General features: G+C 36.1%; 2 protein-coding genes across 2 annotated transcripts; one reads left to right on the forward strand and one right to left on the reverse strand.

Moving 5' to 3' along the window:
• Positions 1-17: 17 nt before the first annotated feature.
• On the forward strand, positions 18-8185 carry dclre1a (DNA cross-link repair 1A (PSO2 homolog, S. cerevisiae)). The gene is made up of 9 exons (XM_067369491.1): positions 18-631; positions 1120-2514; positions 2731-2864; positions 3782-3900; positions 4042-4185; positions 4302-4447; positions 4866-5020; positions 6328-6466; positions 7680-8185. Exons 1-9 carry the CDS (start codon positions 241-243, stop codon positions 7889-7891), a joined length of 2835 nt encoding a protein of 944 aa, XP_067225592.1. The 5' UTR covers positions 18-240; the 3' UTR covers positions 7892-8185.
• Positions 8186-10906: 2721 nt separating this feature from the next.
• Positions 10907-17089, reverse strand: plekhs1.1 (pleckstrin homology domain containing S1, tandem duplicate 1). Its single transcript, XM_067370301.1, has 11 exons — positions 16973-17089; positions 16778-16893; positions 16539-16691; positions 16350-16395; positions 14090-14173; positions 13871-13987; positions 13684-13757; positions 13013-13177; positions 12745-12834; positions 11062-11194; positions 10907-10963 (listed from the first exon to the last, which is right to left on the reverse strand). Exons 1-11 carry the CDS (start codon positions 17087-17089, stop codon positions 10907-10909), a joined length of 1152 nt encoding a protein of 383 aa, XP_067226402.1.
• Positions 17090-17362: the final 273 nt, after the last annotated feature.

Consider the following 17362-nt stretch of genomic DNA (forward strand, 5'->3'; position numbering starts at 1 on the left):
CTTGGCGGTAAGTGCAACGGAGGAAGATAGTGGCATCAGTATTATTTTTCATGCAACATGAACGGTTTTTCTTACTACGACTTGCGCTTTTCGGAATACTTTTTGCTTTTGGGATGAATTTCTGCATGATACGGTCTTCTTTGTGCGATTGCGAATCTTTTTGCCTTAAAGGACCATGAATGTGATGTTACAAAACAGCTGCGTTCAAAACAAACCAGTTGGATCTGTTAATGTTTACAAATGTCACAGAGCGGCTCCGAGAATGACATTTGGAATTATAAACCTCTTAAGAAGACCAAAAAACGAAGTTGCAAATCACAGATGTCAAGAGAAAGTGGCACAAAGAGGAGAAATGATAGCAAGCCTGGGACATCAGCGCAAAAAACAAAAGTCAGCAGTGCTGAAACACACACTGATTTAGACAAGAATAGCAATAATGCTCCCATTAACACTGTAAGCTCAGGATCTCTGGACGTGAATCGTGGGACACTTTCTCAGGATGTCCTGTGTAAAGGCCCTCAGTCAGGAGGCTTCTGTCCTGTATGTCAAATGCCATTTTCCCTTTTGGTGGTTCAGTCTCAACAATGGCATGTTGCAGAATGCTTAGATACTCCTATTGACAATTGCAAAGGTAATGTTTTTCTTAAATTCATAATTTATGTGTGAAATGAGCTGTTTTCCTTCTGGATGCCCTCCTCACACTGCACATTTTTGGATGTCTTACACACCAGATTCAGCTCATTAGTGTTTCCACATACCTGTAAAATAATACATTTTAAAATACCTTGAAAAATCTTGCAAATTATTAGTTGTCTATAGTAAGTGATCTATCTATCTATCTATCTATCTATCTATCTATAATAAATATATAGACGGCAAGATAGCTAGACACACACATACATAATTACATAATATTTCTTATATGAACTAGAAAAGCCATGGAAATTTATTGACCCTAAGGTTCGAGAGCCCTGTCATTAGTAAAATTCTCCATGAACTGAATTGGGTGTGTGAGATTTTAAAACCTTAAATGTTCAATGTTTGCAAGAATACAATTGTATAATATTTAAGAAAAAAAAAAAAAAAAGTTTAAACTTTCTCTGTTTTCTAATGTTACAGAATGTCCAGATGGTCTTCAATGTACATCCTCCATTCCCAATCATTACAAGAGGCACAGCCACTCTCTGCTTGCTCAGAGTCGAGCGTTGAACGACTGCACCGTCCAAGGCGTCTCAGACTTCAGCTTGAAGTCAGTTAATAATGTTGCTCCCACGAATGATACGGAGAGCTCTGTGGACAGTGCTCTGAATGTATCTGCTTCATCCAGCCAAAACTCATCCCCCAATGATATGCCAAAGGGAACTCCCACCCAGAGTAATGCTCTGCTGCTTTTACGCTCCCCTAACACTGAGGATATCAAGAAAAAGAAAGGCTGGTCTCCTTCCATCAAAAGATCTCAGTCCCAGAATTCATCACAGGAGGCGAGAATGACAATTCCAACTCCAGTCAAGGCACTTTGTGTTCACAATTCTGTTCAGACGCAGACTAATGAGGTTAAAAAAGAGCTCTTTAAATGTAATGATGATGATTATATCTCCTACTCTCCTCTCTCTGAGCTTCCAAATGTGGATGAGGAGCACAGGATACAAAACGATAAAGATACACTGTTTCAGAGTACTGCATTGCAGGAAGATGAAAATGAAGTTGATGATGATTCTCTTAAACTGTTCAGCGATGAAGATGATGATCTGTTTTTTGATGCGGTGGACCAATATGAGACTGGGAAAAACTCATTAGACAACTGTGAGAAACTGCAGACATCATTAGCACCAGATAATCACCTGACCACTTCCAGTTCCACAGGTGTTTCTGATGGAATGTTTCAGCACAGAGCTCAATCAGTGGGAAAACATGCCACAACAAACACTGAAGGTCCAAACTCCCAGCTACAGTCACCCCAAAGTTTGGTATTAGAGCGTCTTCGGGATCGCATATCTAATCCTGCACTTGTCAACAGCTTGGCTTCACCTTATAAGGACGTTAACTCCACTTTCTTAAACCAAGAGTTGTCTTCCACCCAAACAGCTCTATCCATAACTCAGAAAACACCGCCTATGGCTCCTAGGAGGACTCAGACTAAGACAGGTCCCTCTGGATTAAAGCAAACAGACATTGGAGTGTTTTTTGGCCTGAAGCCATTGAGTGAAAAAAAGGCTGAGGAGGAAGTGAAGGCAACGGTCAGAGAGGCCGATCAGCAAGGGCCTAGGAAAGCGAGGATTTCAGAAACGAAGGGGGATGATGCTAGGCACCAGGGTAGACGGCGTAGGAAGACCAAAGCACCATCTGAAGTGTCCAGTGTCTCGCCTGCTGCAGAAGATGGTACAACTTGGCCCACGCAAACAGAAGGAAAGAGAGGAGGGAGGGCAGAGGGGCGGAAAAGATGGAACAGAGGAAGAGCGACAGATGGAGATCCTAAGGAGCCCAAGCGCTGTCCATTCTACAAGAAAATTCCTGGTTTGTAAACCGCTTTAATGCTTTTGTTTTGACCTACTTAATACCAATTGTTATGATTACATAAGCAAGCACTTATACTTCATGTCTGAACAGTTGTGCCAGAACTTTAATGTATCAGATTATGTGTTTCTTGTTTTTCTTTTTGATGAGAATAGCTCTATTTTTTTTTTGGTCTATTGTACTTTGGAGACTATAATAAGATTTTTCTCTGTCCAGGAACTGGTTTTGCTGTGGATGCTTTTCAGTATGGGGTTGTTGAAGGTGTCACAGCCTATTTTCTCACTCACTTCCACTCGGACCACTATAGTGGCTTGAAGAAAGACTCCGTCTTCCCCATCTATTGTAACAAAGTATGTCTCCCTGCCTTATTTCACTTTAAAAATCATGAAAACACGATTTTCCTTGCTATTTAGAAACAGAAGTGTTCCATTTACTATGTAGAAATCCTCTAACTTTCACAACAAAAAGCTTGCTTCCAAAAAACTTAAAGGGATACTGTAGTTCACCTGAAAATATAAATTGTTATTTGCTCACCCTCATGCTGTTCCAAACCTTTCTTCTGCAAAACACAAAAGATGTTTTGAAGAACGTTTTGGAACCAAACTACTGGAGACCATTGACTTTTGTTGTATGTAAAAACACTAAGACATTTTCCCACCTTAGAATTATAAGGTTCTATCTGAAATTTTTGTCAAAATTGAGTTATTCACACATTCTTATTCTGTGACAATTTTTTTTTATATTATGTTATGTTTTTAAGTTGTACATTTTGGGACTTTTCTTTAGAAAATTAAATGGGTCTATCCACAAAGGAGTATGGATTGGAATACAAAAAAATTGAAGCTAAATATCTCAAAACTGCTCAGAATGCAGAAAGAACCTTAGAATAAAGAAATTCATAAATTTTTAATCAACCTGAGGGTGAATAAATGATGTCAGAATTTTCATTTTGGGTGAACTATCCCTTTAAGCTGCAGAAATGTCATGATTATGATATCAGAATTATTAACACATTAGCATAAAACCCCATAGTTTACATGTCAATCAATGTCTAATTCTAAAAGTCAGGACAAGGGTGGAAAATGGAAAAACTTTTGGCACAAAAAACCTTCACTATCATTATAAGTGGATTTGGAAAATGGGGAAAGCAAAATGCCTTGAAACACTAGAAAAATGTTTTTTTTCTGTTTGTTTTTTTTCCCTCAATGATGGTGTCAGGAAGGATTTGCTCTTATTTTTCATGACAAACTGATGTTAATCATGGCAGGTAACCGGTAACCTTGTGAAGACCAAGCTGAAGGTGAATGAGCAGTATGTTCATGTTCTTCCAATGAACACCGAGTGTATAGTACAAGGAGTGAAGGTCACTCTCCTGGATGCTAATCAGTGAGTGAACCTTCTAACTAATTAATGTTTGAAGCCAATTACATTTCTTTTTTGCTGGCCCTATTTTTTTACTTCTGTAACTTTTGGATTGTTCATACAGAATAACAAGACCTTAATTACTATAACTGTTCCCCCCCCCAGCTGTCCTGGGGCAGCCATGTTGCTATTTGTGCTGCCAGATGGCCAGAAGGTACTCCACACAGGTGACTTCCGGGCTGATCCGTCCATGGAGCGCTACCCAGAGCTGCAGGGTCTCAGGATACAGACCCTCTATCTAGACACAACGTGAGTTCCCCACTACTTTTCTGTTCTGCATGTGTGTCTCTGCTGACCACTTTTGATCACATCAACTGAGACGGATATTAATGGGGTTAAAAAAACCAAAACATTTTCTTTCATAGGTATTGCAGCCCAGAGTATACCTTTCCCACTCAACAGGAAGTCATCACCTTTGCCGTAAACACGGCTTTTGAACAGGTCACACTGAACCCTCGTACACTTGTGGTGTGTGGCACCTACTCAGTTGGGAAAGAGAAGGTCTTTCTAGGTGAGTGAACAATGTTGTCCTGCTTTGCCCAGACCTCTTGTAAGCCTTGTGCAACTTTATCCACTCTTGAAAGGACAGATTGTTCGCCTTTCTATAAACCGTGGCCATCATGAATGAGGCTCATATAAAATAAAATAAAATAGTTTGCAGATGCTGTCCTAACTTGACTTGAACAGTTGAACAAATTGAACAGTTTGTCTGTCTGGCTTCCTGTTCATTTTATAAGATGCATCCATGATTAATGTCCTTTGATCACATAGTGTTTGCTGTGGACTGTTATCTCCGCTCACCCAAATATGAAAACTCTCTTGACTGTCTTGCTGGATTACAACTTCTTTCCCAATAGACTAATTTTCATTCATTCCAACTTGTGTATATAGAGAGATTTGTTTTTTACCTGTCCCACCTGTTTCTCTAGCTGTATCGGAAGTGTTGGGCTCTAAAGTATGTTTGTCCAAGGATAAGTATTACACAATGTGCTGCCTGGAGTGCGAGGAGATTGGCCGGCGCATCACTATGGACTGGCAGGCGGCCCAGGTGCATGTGCTTCCTATGATGCAGCTCAATTTCAAAGTGAGTTGAACTACATTTAAAACTTCTGTGACTCATTTGTCATATGTCAGTTATAAATTGCGAAATGCAATTTTTATCATCTGTAATTTTTGCTGTTTATAAGCGTATAAAAAGAGCTGATTATGCTAAACATAATCATTGAGGCTATGTTTACTTATTCAATTTGGAGTTTAAAATTCATGCAGTGTTCAGTGTTATCTTTAATTTTCCTTGACAGCGCGTTTATGCTAATGCAGGAGGAAAAAATTAAGATTCTAATTACAGAGACCAAGTGCCAACGCAGCAGTTCTGGCAGCAGAAGCACTGATTGAGTCTGACTGAAAGTAAATTCTAATGAGACAGTTGAAGATAATAAAGATTAGTCATATGATATGCCCCAAACCATTATAAGCAACTTTTTTTCACCCAAACCAATGTAGATGTTTATTCAGAGCAATATCAGAGCTGTTCCCAATGAGAAATGTGTTTAAATGCCCATGACAGGAAGGAGGAAAAATTGCAAGGGCGAGGTTAATTGTAGATTGCACCACATTTTATTTTTCAGCAACATTGAAAAGCCATTATGTAAATTGAAAGAAAGAAGCTGATTGCAATGTGGCATCATTTGACTTTGATTACTTTAAGTTTCTGCTATATACACTATCATTAAAAAGTTTGGGGTGGGTGAGATTTTTTTTGTTTGTTTGTTTTTTGTTTGTTTTTTTAAAAGTCTCTTCTCACAAAATATACAGTAAAACAGTAATATTGTGAAATATAATTTAAAATAACATACGTATTTTATATATTTAATATATTTTAAAATGTATTTATTTTAATTTATTCCTGTGGTGGCAAAGCTGAATTTTCAGCAGTCATTACTCCAATCTTGAATGTCACATGATTCTTCTGAAATTAGGTGCTCAAAAAACATTTGTCAATAATGAAAACATTTATGCTGCTTAATATTTTTGTGGATAAATTTCTGGAATCTTTGAATATAAAGTTTATAAGAACCGCATTTATTTGAAATAATAATCTTTTGTAACATTATAAAAGTCTTTACTGTCACTTTTGATCCGTTTTAAAGCATTTCTAGTACATAGATGACATGTTGGTTTCTCATTATTTATGAGACTTGTTTCTGCCACTGAATAAAAAAATAAGGGTAATTGCGACTTCTCATAATAGACCTTTTTTCTCACAATTGCAAGTTTACATCTCGCAATTCTAACTTTCTAACATGCAAGTTATAAAGTCAGAATTGTGAGATATAAACTTAATTTTTTCCTTTCATGTTTTCAAAACCACACTTTTTTTTGACTGTACAGAACCTGCGGACACACTTGAATAAGTTCTCCAAGAAGTATGACCAGCTAGTGGCCTTCAAACCCACAGGCTGGACCTTCAACCAAACTGTGAGAGTGGAAGACATCCAACCTCAGACCCAAGGAAACATCAGTATCTATGGTATGTGTCAGTCTATTTATGAAGGATTTGATATAATGATTTTATGTAATTCATTATAGCAAGTGTTTAAGTGCAGTTATTACAACACAATTGTAAAATCTGAGACTTGTGTGTGGGATGTTGACATTAACAGGAAAGGTTTCGGCAAAATCAGCCAAGAGCACACATTTAGGGCTACATTTACTTCTAACATTTTTATAAAATTGGGACACTTCATTTTAAACTTAAATTGCTAGTCCAAACAAATTCTAATCAAGGGAAGTGGATGTACAACAGAAGGGGTTGTTTCTGTAATACCGTATTTGCATTTTGATTTTATAAGAAGAAAATACCCTCTATTTTGTCTGGTGACTTCAAGAGCCCTAGGCAAAATGAGAGAGTATTTTTGTCATCCTTTTAAATCAAAATGGAAATTAGACATTTGACAAAGCAAATAAAAAAACACCTTATCATTTTGCTCCATTTGCCTTCATCTATGATGGACAGTTCTATGGTGGTTTAATATGTTTGCTCCATTTTGCATAATGATAAGGCTATACCAAAAACAAAAATGCAGAAAACACATTATGTTTTATTGATATGTCACACCATCCCTTTCTTAATAAGATCTTAAAAAGGATTGCTTTCCATTAAACTGATTTTCAGTGTAGACACAACACAGCCATGTCATTCTGTTCCACTAACTGACAAGATTATACCTAATGGCTTCGTATGTGGAATGTAATTACATTATATTGATTTTTCTCCCTTCCTGCAGTTGTTAGAAATGCTGAATGTCGTTTCAGGCTAAGAACAGCATGCCTTATATTAACACAATCAGCAGATGTGATTTGACCCAGAGAAAAACTCAAGATGTCAGATTTTGCAAGCCCAGGGTTTTAATTTCAGAATATCAGCAGTCTGCAGCCGAACCAGGTGCTGCCTCAAGCAGTAGATGCATCTCATTTCACAAGCTCCGCTGGAATCTGAGACGTCCAACATGGGATTTAATGGGAATTTATGCTTGTTACTTTAGGTCTTTATACAAAGACACTATATCATTGTAAAATAATGGTACAAAAGGCTAGAATATGACTCTGTTTGAGCAGCAGAAATCATTGTTGATCCATGGACTTTTTACAATGGCAAAAAACTGTTTTTTGTATAAACTGGTTTTCCCAGCATCTCAAAGATTTTGAATGATTCTTTCCTACTCTATACTTATCTGTTCCAGGCATTCCCTACAGTGAGCACAGCAGTTTTCTAGAGCTGAAGCGTTTTGTGCAATGGCTGCAGCCGAAAAGGATCATCCCCACTGTGAATGTGGGCAGCTGGAGGAGCAGGAAAGCCATGGAGGGCTTCTTCTATGAGTGGCAGACTGAACCCAGAAACCTTAGCTCGACATCATGTGCCCTGAGAAGCTCAAGCTGTGGAACAAGGCAATAAAGTAAACTGACATACACAATCAAACCTTTGACCAAACAGTCAGATGGTGCCTTTATTGATTGGACCACTCATTGGACCATTTCAAATGTGAGTGTTTTGGGCTGCCTTCTCACATTTGGAAAAAAAGGGACTTTACTTTGAACCTGCCATTAAATTGGTTAATAGTGTTGCCTTTTACTAATGGCTCCCCTGCCTGTTTTTACATTGCCTGTGGCTAATGCTGGAATGGACCACACATGTCCTCTTATTTTAGGAGGGCTTTTTTACTCTGACGGTTTTATAAAGTAAATAAATTCTATACACTCTACACCCGTTTCACACGTGTACTAATGATTTTGTTCTCTGAATTGCATATTTTATTTCATACTTGTGCACATACAAGATCATACATTTTGCTATAAGAAAAGTAATGCATTTCAATACACAGTTCTTTAGCTGGTACTTGGTATTTTTTTTTTTTTTTTTTTAATATCTGAATCTCATTTCAATTTGAAAAACAAAACAAAAAAACATTTAGGTTTGCTACAAACAAGTTTCAGTGCAGCTGCAGTTTATTTAAAAAAAACAAAAAAAACAAATTAACAAGCCAAGATACTTTGCTGTGAATTTACATGCTGGAAGTTATCAGAATTCTAGATGTAAGAATAACAAGGTTAAGTTTTAAAATAATTCAGTTTGTGTTAGTGTGCCACCATGTGGTTACAAAATATAATGCAATTAAATGCAGTTTCAGTACACAGATTCACAGGCAGTTTAAAGGGTTAATTCACCCAAAAATGAAAATTCATTTTACTTCCCCTCATGTCATTCCACACCCACAATACCTTTGTTCATCTTCAGAACACAAATTAAGATATTTTTGATAAAATCAGATGGCTCAGTGAGGCAACTGCTTTGCTTTCAAATGCCCAGAAAGGTACTAAAGACATATTTAAAACAGTTCATGTGACTACAGTGGTTCAACCTTAAAGGGATAGTTCACCCAAAAATGAAAATTAATTTTACTTCCCCTCATGTCATTCCACACCCACAATACCTTTGTTCATCTTCAGAACACAAATTAAGATATTTTTGATAAAATCAGATGGCTCAGTGAGGCAACTGCTTTGCTTTCAAATGCCCAGAAAGGTACTAAAGACATATTTAAAACAGTTCATGTGACTACAGTGGTTCAACCTTAAAGGGATAGTTCACCCAAAAATGAAAATTTGATGTTTATCTGCTTACCCCCAGGGCATCCAAGATGTAGGTGACTTTTTTTCTTCAGTCGAACGCAAATTATGATTTTTAACTGCAACCGCTGCCGTCTGTCAGTCAAATAATAGCAGTGATCGGGAACTTGAACAATATGAGTCGAAAAAACTTCCATAGACAAATCCAAATTAAACCCTGCGGCTCGTGACGGCACATTGATGTCCTAAGACACGAAACGATCGGTTTGTGCGAGAAACCGAACAGTATTTATATAATTTTTTACCTCTAATACACCACTATGTCCAACTTCGTTCAGCTTCCTGTTTGTGAGGTCAAAAAACGCGTTGTGATGACGGAAGTCATGTCTCGCCCATATACTTAAATGAGCGCGAGACATCACTTCCGTCATCACAACGCGTTTTTTGACCTCACTAACAGGAAGCTGAACGAAGTTGGACATAGTGGTGTATTAGAGGTAAAAATTATATAAATAATGTTCGGTTGCTCGCACAAACCGATCGCAGGTTTTAATTTTGATTTGTCTAAGCAAGTTTTATTTGCTGTTATAGTTGAAGTTCCCAATCACTGCTATTATTTGACTGACAGACGGCAGCGGTTGCAGTTAAAAATCATAATTTGCGTTCGACTGAAGAAAAAAAGTCACATACATCTTGGATGCACTGGGGGTAAGCAGATAAACATCAAATTTTCATTTTTGGGTGAACTATCCCTTTAATGTTATGAAGCTACGAGAATACTTTGTGCGCCAAAAAAACTAAACTTTATTCAACAATATCTAGTGATGGGTGATTTCAAAAGACTGCTTCATGAAGCTTCGAAGCTTTACAAATCATTTGTTTCCAATCAGTGGTTCGGAGCATGTATCAAACTGCCAAAGTCACATGATTTCAGTAAATGAGGCTTTATGTCATAAGTTTTTGTCTTAAAAGATTCGTAAAGCTTCATGAAGCAGTGTTTTGAAATCAGAGGGGTTTGCGCACAAAAAGTATTCTCGTCTCTTCATAACATTAAGGTTGAACCACTGTAGTCACATGAACTCTTAAATATGTCTTTAGTACCTTTCTGGGTCTTTGAAAGTTTCGATTGTATTGATGTCTATGGACTAGTCAGATACCTCTCGATTTCATCAAAAATATCTCAATTTATGTTCTGAAGATGAACGAAGGTCTTATGGGTGTGGAACAACATGAAGGTGAGTACTTAATGATGAACTAACCCTTTAAAAATAACACAAAAATACTGTTATCTTTAAACATAAGATATAAACATATATCGTTAATGCTATCCCGACATTTACTGCTAGAAGAAAGTTTAAATTTGTTTCTATTACTTTATTACCTTCACTGATGTCATTTTGCACTATTCTGTACAAGCATAATAAGTCATTCCTGAGATATCTTTTATTAGAAGAACATAAGCTCAGCAAGCCTTAATGTACAAAAGAAAACAAAAGCTACATGTTTTACATTTGACAACCTGTACGCTCCCCGGGGTTGTGTGAAAAGCAATGCTTTCAGCCTGTATGATCTGCCACTAACAATTCATAGATGCCAGTGATGCGTAGTTTTAGAAATCACCACTAGTGAAACTAGAAGTTATACTACAATAAAACACTTTCATCAGCTCATTCGGTTTTAAATCACTGTCAACTGATCTCCAGCGCAGTGCTGTTACCAACTGAGAAAAAATGCATGAGATACTTTCACATTGATGAAGAGAGTATTGAAGGCCTGAAAAATCAGATGAAGAATAGTAACCCACTTTGATATTAGGTCATTTTGTTGTTGTCCTCAGCAGGGTTCAGGGTTCAGAATGTAGAGGAACCGAGCCTGGGAGCCGTAGAATGGTCAGTTTTACCTTAAGGGAGAGCAAAAAAAACCCAAAGTTCAACTATAGTCTTATTTTAACCCTGATTATGTTGACAAAAGCATTCTTGTACTGTGATTCATGACTACCTCGTTCTTGCTAAGCCTTCTTAGGTATGTGTGCATCTCCTCCACTGAGTCTGTCAACAGGTCATTGACAGCCAGTATCTGATCCCCCTTATGGAACAGACATGAGTCCTGAATCTGCTGACACTCAGACACACTGGAGAGGTGTAAAGGTAAAGATGTGAAGGAAAATTACTATAAATAGAATTTAAAAATTATAGCCTGGTTTCACGAACATTGCTTAGATTAAGCCAGGATTAGGCCTTAGTTCAGTTAGGATATTTAAGTAGCTTTTATAAACACGCCTTAGAAAAACATTACTGAGGCCGTATTCACAAAACATTTTATCTTACCACTAACAGTTCTCCTAAATAGCAGTAAAAGTTTTTAGCTAAGAGTTTTCTCTTAAAACCTATTCACAAAGCTGCTGAGACAAACTTTTACTAAGGAATAGACTGAAGTCTTAAGCTAAGAGTAAGGGTGGGGTTGACCTCGTTTCCATGGAGTAAACACACAGTGATTGGCTGATGGGGGAGGAGTCAGTGATTTAATCATAGAAATATTGTAGAATGAGGTGTTTCCATAATAAAAATGTTGCCATAGTCAAAATAAAAAGTTGCTATAAAGGTTTTAAAATGTAGACTAAGTGTCACTAATTAAACTAGTATATACAGTTAATTGTGGACCACCTCTTGGATGTCTTCATCTCAAGAGAATGCAGAATTCAAGCGACAAATTCTGTTTTATAAATAATTTATATTTATTTATTTATAAAAGTGTGGGCTCATGAAAACCATTGCCACAGGTAATCAGACAATATTTATTTATTTATTTGTTAAAGTTTTTTTTTTTTTTTTTGCCATCTCATCATAGATTCAAATCTATAAATCAAAATGTATTGCATTTATGAAGAAAAAGTTCAGCACCTAAGGCTCTATCGCTATTGACTCAATGGTGTACAGAGTCTTTGGGTGGATTAGGACTGTTTGTGATTTGTTCTTAGTGACTTAGAAGTCCTCTTGACTAATACTAACGTTTCACAGACTTAGGAGCTAGTTTTAGTGCTAAAATGCTTTCTGAAATACTCTTATTTAGAGCAAAAATTTAGGACTCCTAAAGTTAGGACTGACACGCCCATTATTTTTAAGGGTTTCTCCTAAATCGGCAAGTTAGGAGCTACTTTTAGCCTTAAGATGTTTTGTGAATACGGCCCCTGGTGTGCATCTTGAGAAAAAACAATGGCATTGAAGTATTTTAAGATATGTCAGTGCAAGTTGCTTTCAGTTAAAACCGCTCAAACATGCATTTTAGACTGGGACTAGGCGTAAGCCTTGTCTGTGAAACCATGGGAAGTAGTAGTATTTGTAATTTATTTATTTTGTTAAATTATTTGAGGGGTTCCCCGTTGGTACATCACTAAAGGTGTACAACTAATGCTGTATAGTTTACTACATTAGCAAATTTCCTCAAGGAAAAAGATGCCTATCTACTATACCTGACAGGCCCCAATCAATAATGAATTGAACTGAAATCAAATTAAATCGCAATATAGTGTTGTTGTTGTTAGGCATACATTCAAGCAAACTTGCATGAACTTGGCTCAAAAATCAGAGCGCACATGGGCATGACACTTTTGGACTTTTGAAGTCTTCCAGTGGATAGTATTTTTGGAGCAATAACATTTCTTAATTTGTCTGAGAATTGTACCATGGTTTTCCTGTCTCCTCTGTAAAGATCAAGCTGTTCAGATCATGATGACTTACACGAATTTCCTTCTTGACAAGGGTGTGCGTTTCACTGAGGAATGGAAAACATTGTCAAAATGTAACTATTCCACAACCACAGTTTTATTACCACAGTTGATTGACACCTCAATTCTGCAGTCTTAAGATGGTTACAAACAATTGTTTTCTATTGAATTGCTCTTCTACAGAAACTAAAGATACAATACACATATTGATAAGGCATAAATCACCTCTTGTCTGTAAGTGATCCGTTCTGCTCAGTGGAGGCACAGTTTCCGTTCTGTGTTTTGTACTTGTCTGACTCGGTTGATTTTTGCTGTGTCAAAGAATTTTTTGAAAAGACTTCTGTGACACAATACAACAAACTGTCTTCGGATGTATCAGTCACACTCTCCCTTGAGAGAGAAAGAAATAGTTATCATTAATTATTTGCAGAACTGATTAGCAGCCAGTAAAACATTACATGCACAAAGCCTGTGAGTCTATAAAATCAGGTGAACTCATCTGCATGCAGAGTACATTTATAGAAGACTTTTCAAAATGACTCTTGATTACTACAAACAAGCTTTCATACGTTCCTTGCAACATTAACAACTGCAAAAGATGAAAATCAAATGAGCAACAAATCAAAGACAAATTGGTCTATTAGACCACCTTAAAATCTAAAGAGTTTTGAGGAACAACAATCAACAATCAACTTTTTGAGCGATGATGCTTGGGCACTTTCCCATTGAGAATGGGCAACAAATTTTTATCTGGATACTTTAGATTGAAATGTGTTGCCCATTCTCAATGGGAAATTGCCAAAGCAACATTGCTCAAAAAGTTGCCCAGTGTATCATCACCTTAACAGGTTAAAGAGAGGTAAAGGACATTTAAAGCTAGAACAAGTTTGTCATACCCTGATGATGTGTCCTCATTGCTGTCCTCTGCAGTCTCATCTAAAGTTTCCTTTTTTTTAATCTCCTCACAAACCTGAATACATCAAACAAAGGTATGTGGGTTTTTTATAGCCAGATTGAATCATGATGTAAGTGTTTGGTTTTTAAAAGTGAGAGTGTGTTTTTATTGGTTTAACTATGTAATACCTCTGTTGCAGATGGGCTGTTCTTGGGTGGCTGGCTACACTGACCCTGCTGAGTGGGAACACCTTTAGATGCTGACTTTCCTCTTGGAGGCAGTGGGGGTGGTCTATCAACTTCAGTCTACAGTTAAGAAGAGGTACAACTCAGAAATAATTCGGGCAGAATTCTATGAATTGATTTACAGTCACACACAAGCATGTGAAGTCAATGTTGATGAGTTACCTCTTCAGTGTCACAGGGGTTTTGGTCACTAGAGTTGGATTCTGGCATAATCTGAGGTTTAGTTTCTGACTCAGATTTGATATTCTATGAACACAATTTGAAAATTAACTATAAAACCCATCAAATTATGTTGATTATGAATTAGCTGAGATTATAAAAATATGCAATTGTAATGTATTTTAAATGTAAAATATTTAATATATAATTTGAATAAAGAAATAAAAATAATAGTTTAATTATTTATTCAAAGAGAGCATACTGATTACTGTGGAAGCTTTTTTCTGCCACTAAATAAAAAAATGAAAATGGTAATTGCGACTTTTTAGGCAATTTTGACTATAACTCGCAATTCTGACTATAACTCACAATTTTGACTTTATAACTCGCAATTCTTACTTTATAACTCGCAATTCTGACTTTATATTTCGTAATTCTGACTTTATATCATGCAATTCTGACTTTATAACTCCCAATTCTGATGTTGTATCACACAATTCTGATGTTATATCACGCAATTTTGACTTTATAACTCACAGTTTTGACTTTATAACTCGCGATTCTGACTTTATATTACACAATTCAGACTTTATAACTCGCAATTCTGACATTATATCACGCAATTCTGACTTTATAACTCGCAATTCTGACTTTATAACTCGCAATTCTGACATTATATCACGCAATTCTGACTTTATAAATCACAATTCTGAGAAGTTTATAACTCCCAATTCTGACGTTATATCTTGCAATTCTGATGTTATATCACACAATTTTGACTTTATAACTCACATTTCTGACTTTATAACTCACATTTCTGACTTTATAACTCGCAATTCTGACTTTATAACTCACATTTCTGACTTTATAACTCGCAATTCTGACTTTATAACTCGCAATTCTGACTTTATGACTCGCAATTCTGACTTTATAACTCGCAATTCTTACTTTATAACTCGCAATTCTGACTTTATATTTCGTAATTCTGACTTTATATCATGCAATTCTGACTTTATAACTCCCAATTCTGATGTTGTATCACACAATTCTGATGTTATATCACGCAATTTTGACTTTATAACTCACAGTTTTGACTTTATAACTCGCGATTCTGACTTTATATTACACAATTCAGACTTTATAACTCGCAATTCTGACATTATATCACGCAATTCTGACTTTATAACTCGCAATTCTGACTTTATAACTCGCAATTCTGACATTATATCACGCAATTCTGACTTTATAAATCACAATTCTGAGAAGTTTATAACTCCCAATTCTGACGTTATATCTTGCAATTCTGATGTTATATCACACAATTTTGACTTTATAACTCACATTTCTGACTTTATAACTCACATTTCTGACTTTATAACTCGCAATTCTGACTTTATAACTCACATTTCTGACTTTATAACTCGCAATTCTGACTTTATAACTCGCAATTCTGACTTTATAACTCGCAATTCTTACTTTATAACTCGCAATTCTGACTTTATAACTCACATTTCTGACTTTATAACTCGCAATTCTGACTTTATAACTCGCAATTCTGACTTTATGACTCGCAATTCTGACTTTATAACTCGCAATTCTGACTTTATAACTTGCGATTCTGACTTTATAACTTGCAATTCTGAGAAGTTTATAACTCCCAATTCTGATGTTATATCTTGCAATTCTGATGTTATATCACACAATTTTGACTTTATAACTCGCAATTCTGACTTTATAACTCGTAATTCTGACTTTATATCATGCAATTCTGACTTTATAAATCACAATTCTGAGAAGTTTATAACTCCCAATTCTGATGTTATATCTTGCAATTCTGATGTTATATCACACAATTTTGACTTTATAACTCGCAATTCTGACTTTATATCACGCAATTCTGACTTTATAACTCGTAATTCTGACTTTATATCATGCAATTCTGACTTTATAACTCGCAAATCTGATGTTATATCACACAATTCTAACTATAACTCGCAATCCTGACTTTAGGCCTATATCACGCAATTCTAACTTTATAACTCGCAATTCTGACTTTAGGCCTATATCACGCAATTCTGACTTCATAACTCACAATCCTGACTTGATGACTTGCAATTCTAAGTTTATAGCTCGCAACTCTGAAAAAAAAGGGAGAACTGTGAGATAAAAAAAGTCGTAATTACCTTTTTTAGTTTTTATTTCATGGCAGAAACAAGTTTTTATAGATTACAGCTTTTCATATTAAGCAAAAAGAATGTCTAACCTTCGAAACCCCGGATAAAGAATTGAACCATCTATCCACCTCCTCACTGAAAACAAAAAATCACATTTAACAGCATTAAAACTACTAGCCTTTATTTACTCACCTTTATTTGCATAAATTCCTTTTATAAATCTGGCTTTTTTGGTAAGTATTTGGAATTATGGTAAAGCAATGGTAATCATAGCAAACCTGGTTTCTCCAATGAAGAAATATTCTCTTTGGTCCTTGTTTGCTGGATTTTCTGTTTTCATGAAGAGCACAGAGGATGAAGTGCACTTGAACGTTTTACATATCCATTCAAAAACTGAATGTGGTTCAGGACGCACATACAGCAGTGTGATGCTACATAAAAGAAAAAATATATATAATTGCATAATATGAACCAATTTTGCTAATTTGAATTAAGTATTCCGCAGATTTTGTCTTACGTGGAAACATCTATGGATTTTATAAGTTTGTTTCTCTCAGTGGTTCTGTAGTATTTTAGCTCATGACTGCTGTCGTTTCTCTTTGCGAGCACAAAGAAGCGACGTTTCCATGATTTCTGCAATGGATAATGAAACTTGAAATACAGAGATAATACATGTAAACTGCTGATATTTGTGTTTAGGAAATCCAAATACCGTCAATTTTATCTGGCCAGAAGGAGGGGATTTGTACAGAAAACCTGTGTACAATTCTACTGCCTCAGCTGCTTCATTGTAATGTGAAGCATTTGAACCTGTTGCAGAAGAGTACATGTGATTAACCAGACAATTAGACAAATGTTTTCTTCTGATCTCTTTTCCGGCTATTATGGTTCTAGTTGTTCTATACTGTTCGCAATAAATTTCAGTCATACCTGATCGAGTTCCGGACATTTGGATGATGTTGACTTTCTCCTAAAACAGACATGATATGTGTTGTGAGAGTGATGTCTTCCTCACACACATCAGACAATAATTAAGCAATGGATGATGCTTGAGAATTTACAATATAGAAAAAGCCACAGTGCTGTAGGTATTTTTCACATA

Source organism: Chanodichthys erythropterus, chromosome 19 (genome assembly GCF_024489055.1).
Source record: "Chanodichthys erythropterus isolate Z2021 chromosome 19, ASM2448905v1, whole genome shotgun sequence".
In the NCBI taxonomy this organism is placed as follows: domain Eukaryota; kingdom Metazoa; phylum Chordata; class Actinopteri; order Cypriniformes; family Xenocyprididae; genus Chanodichthys; species Chanodichthys erythropterus.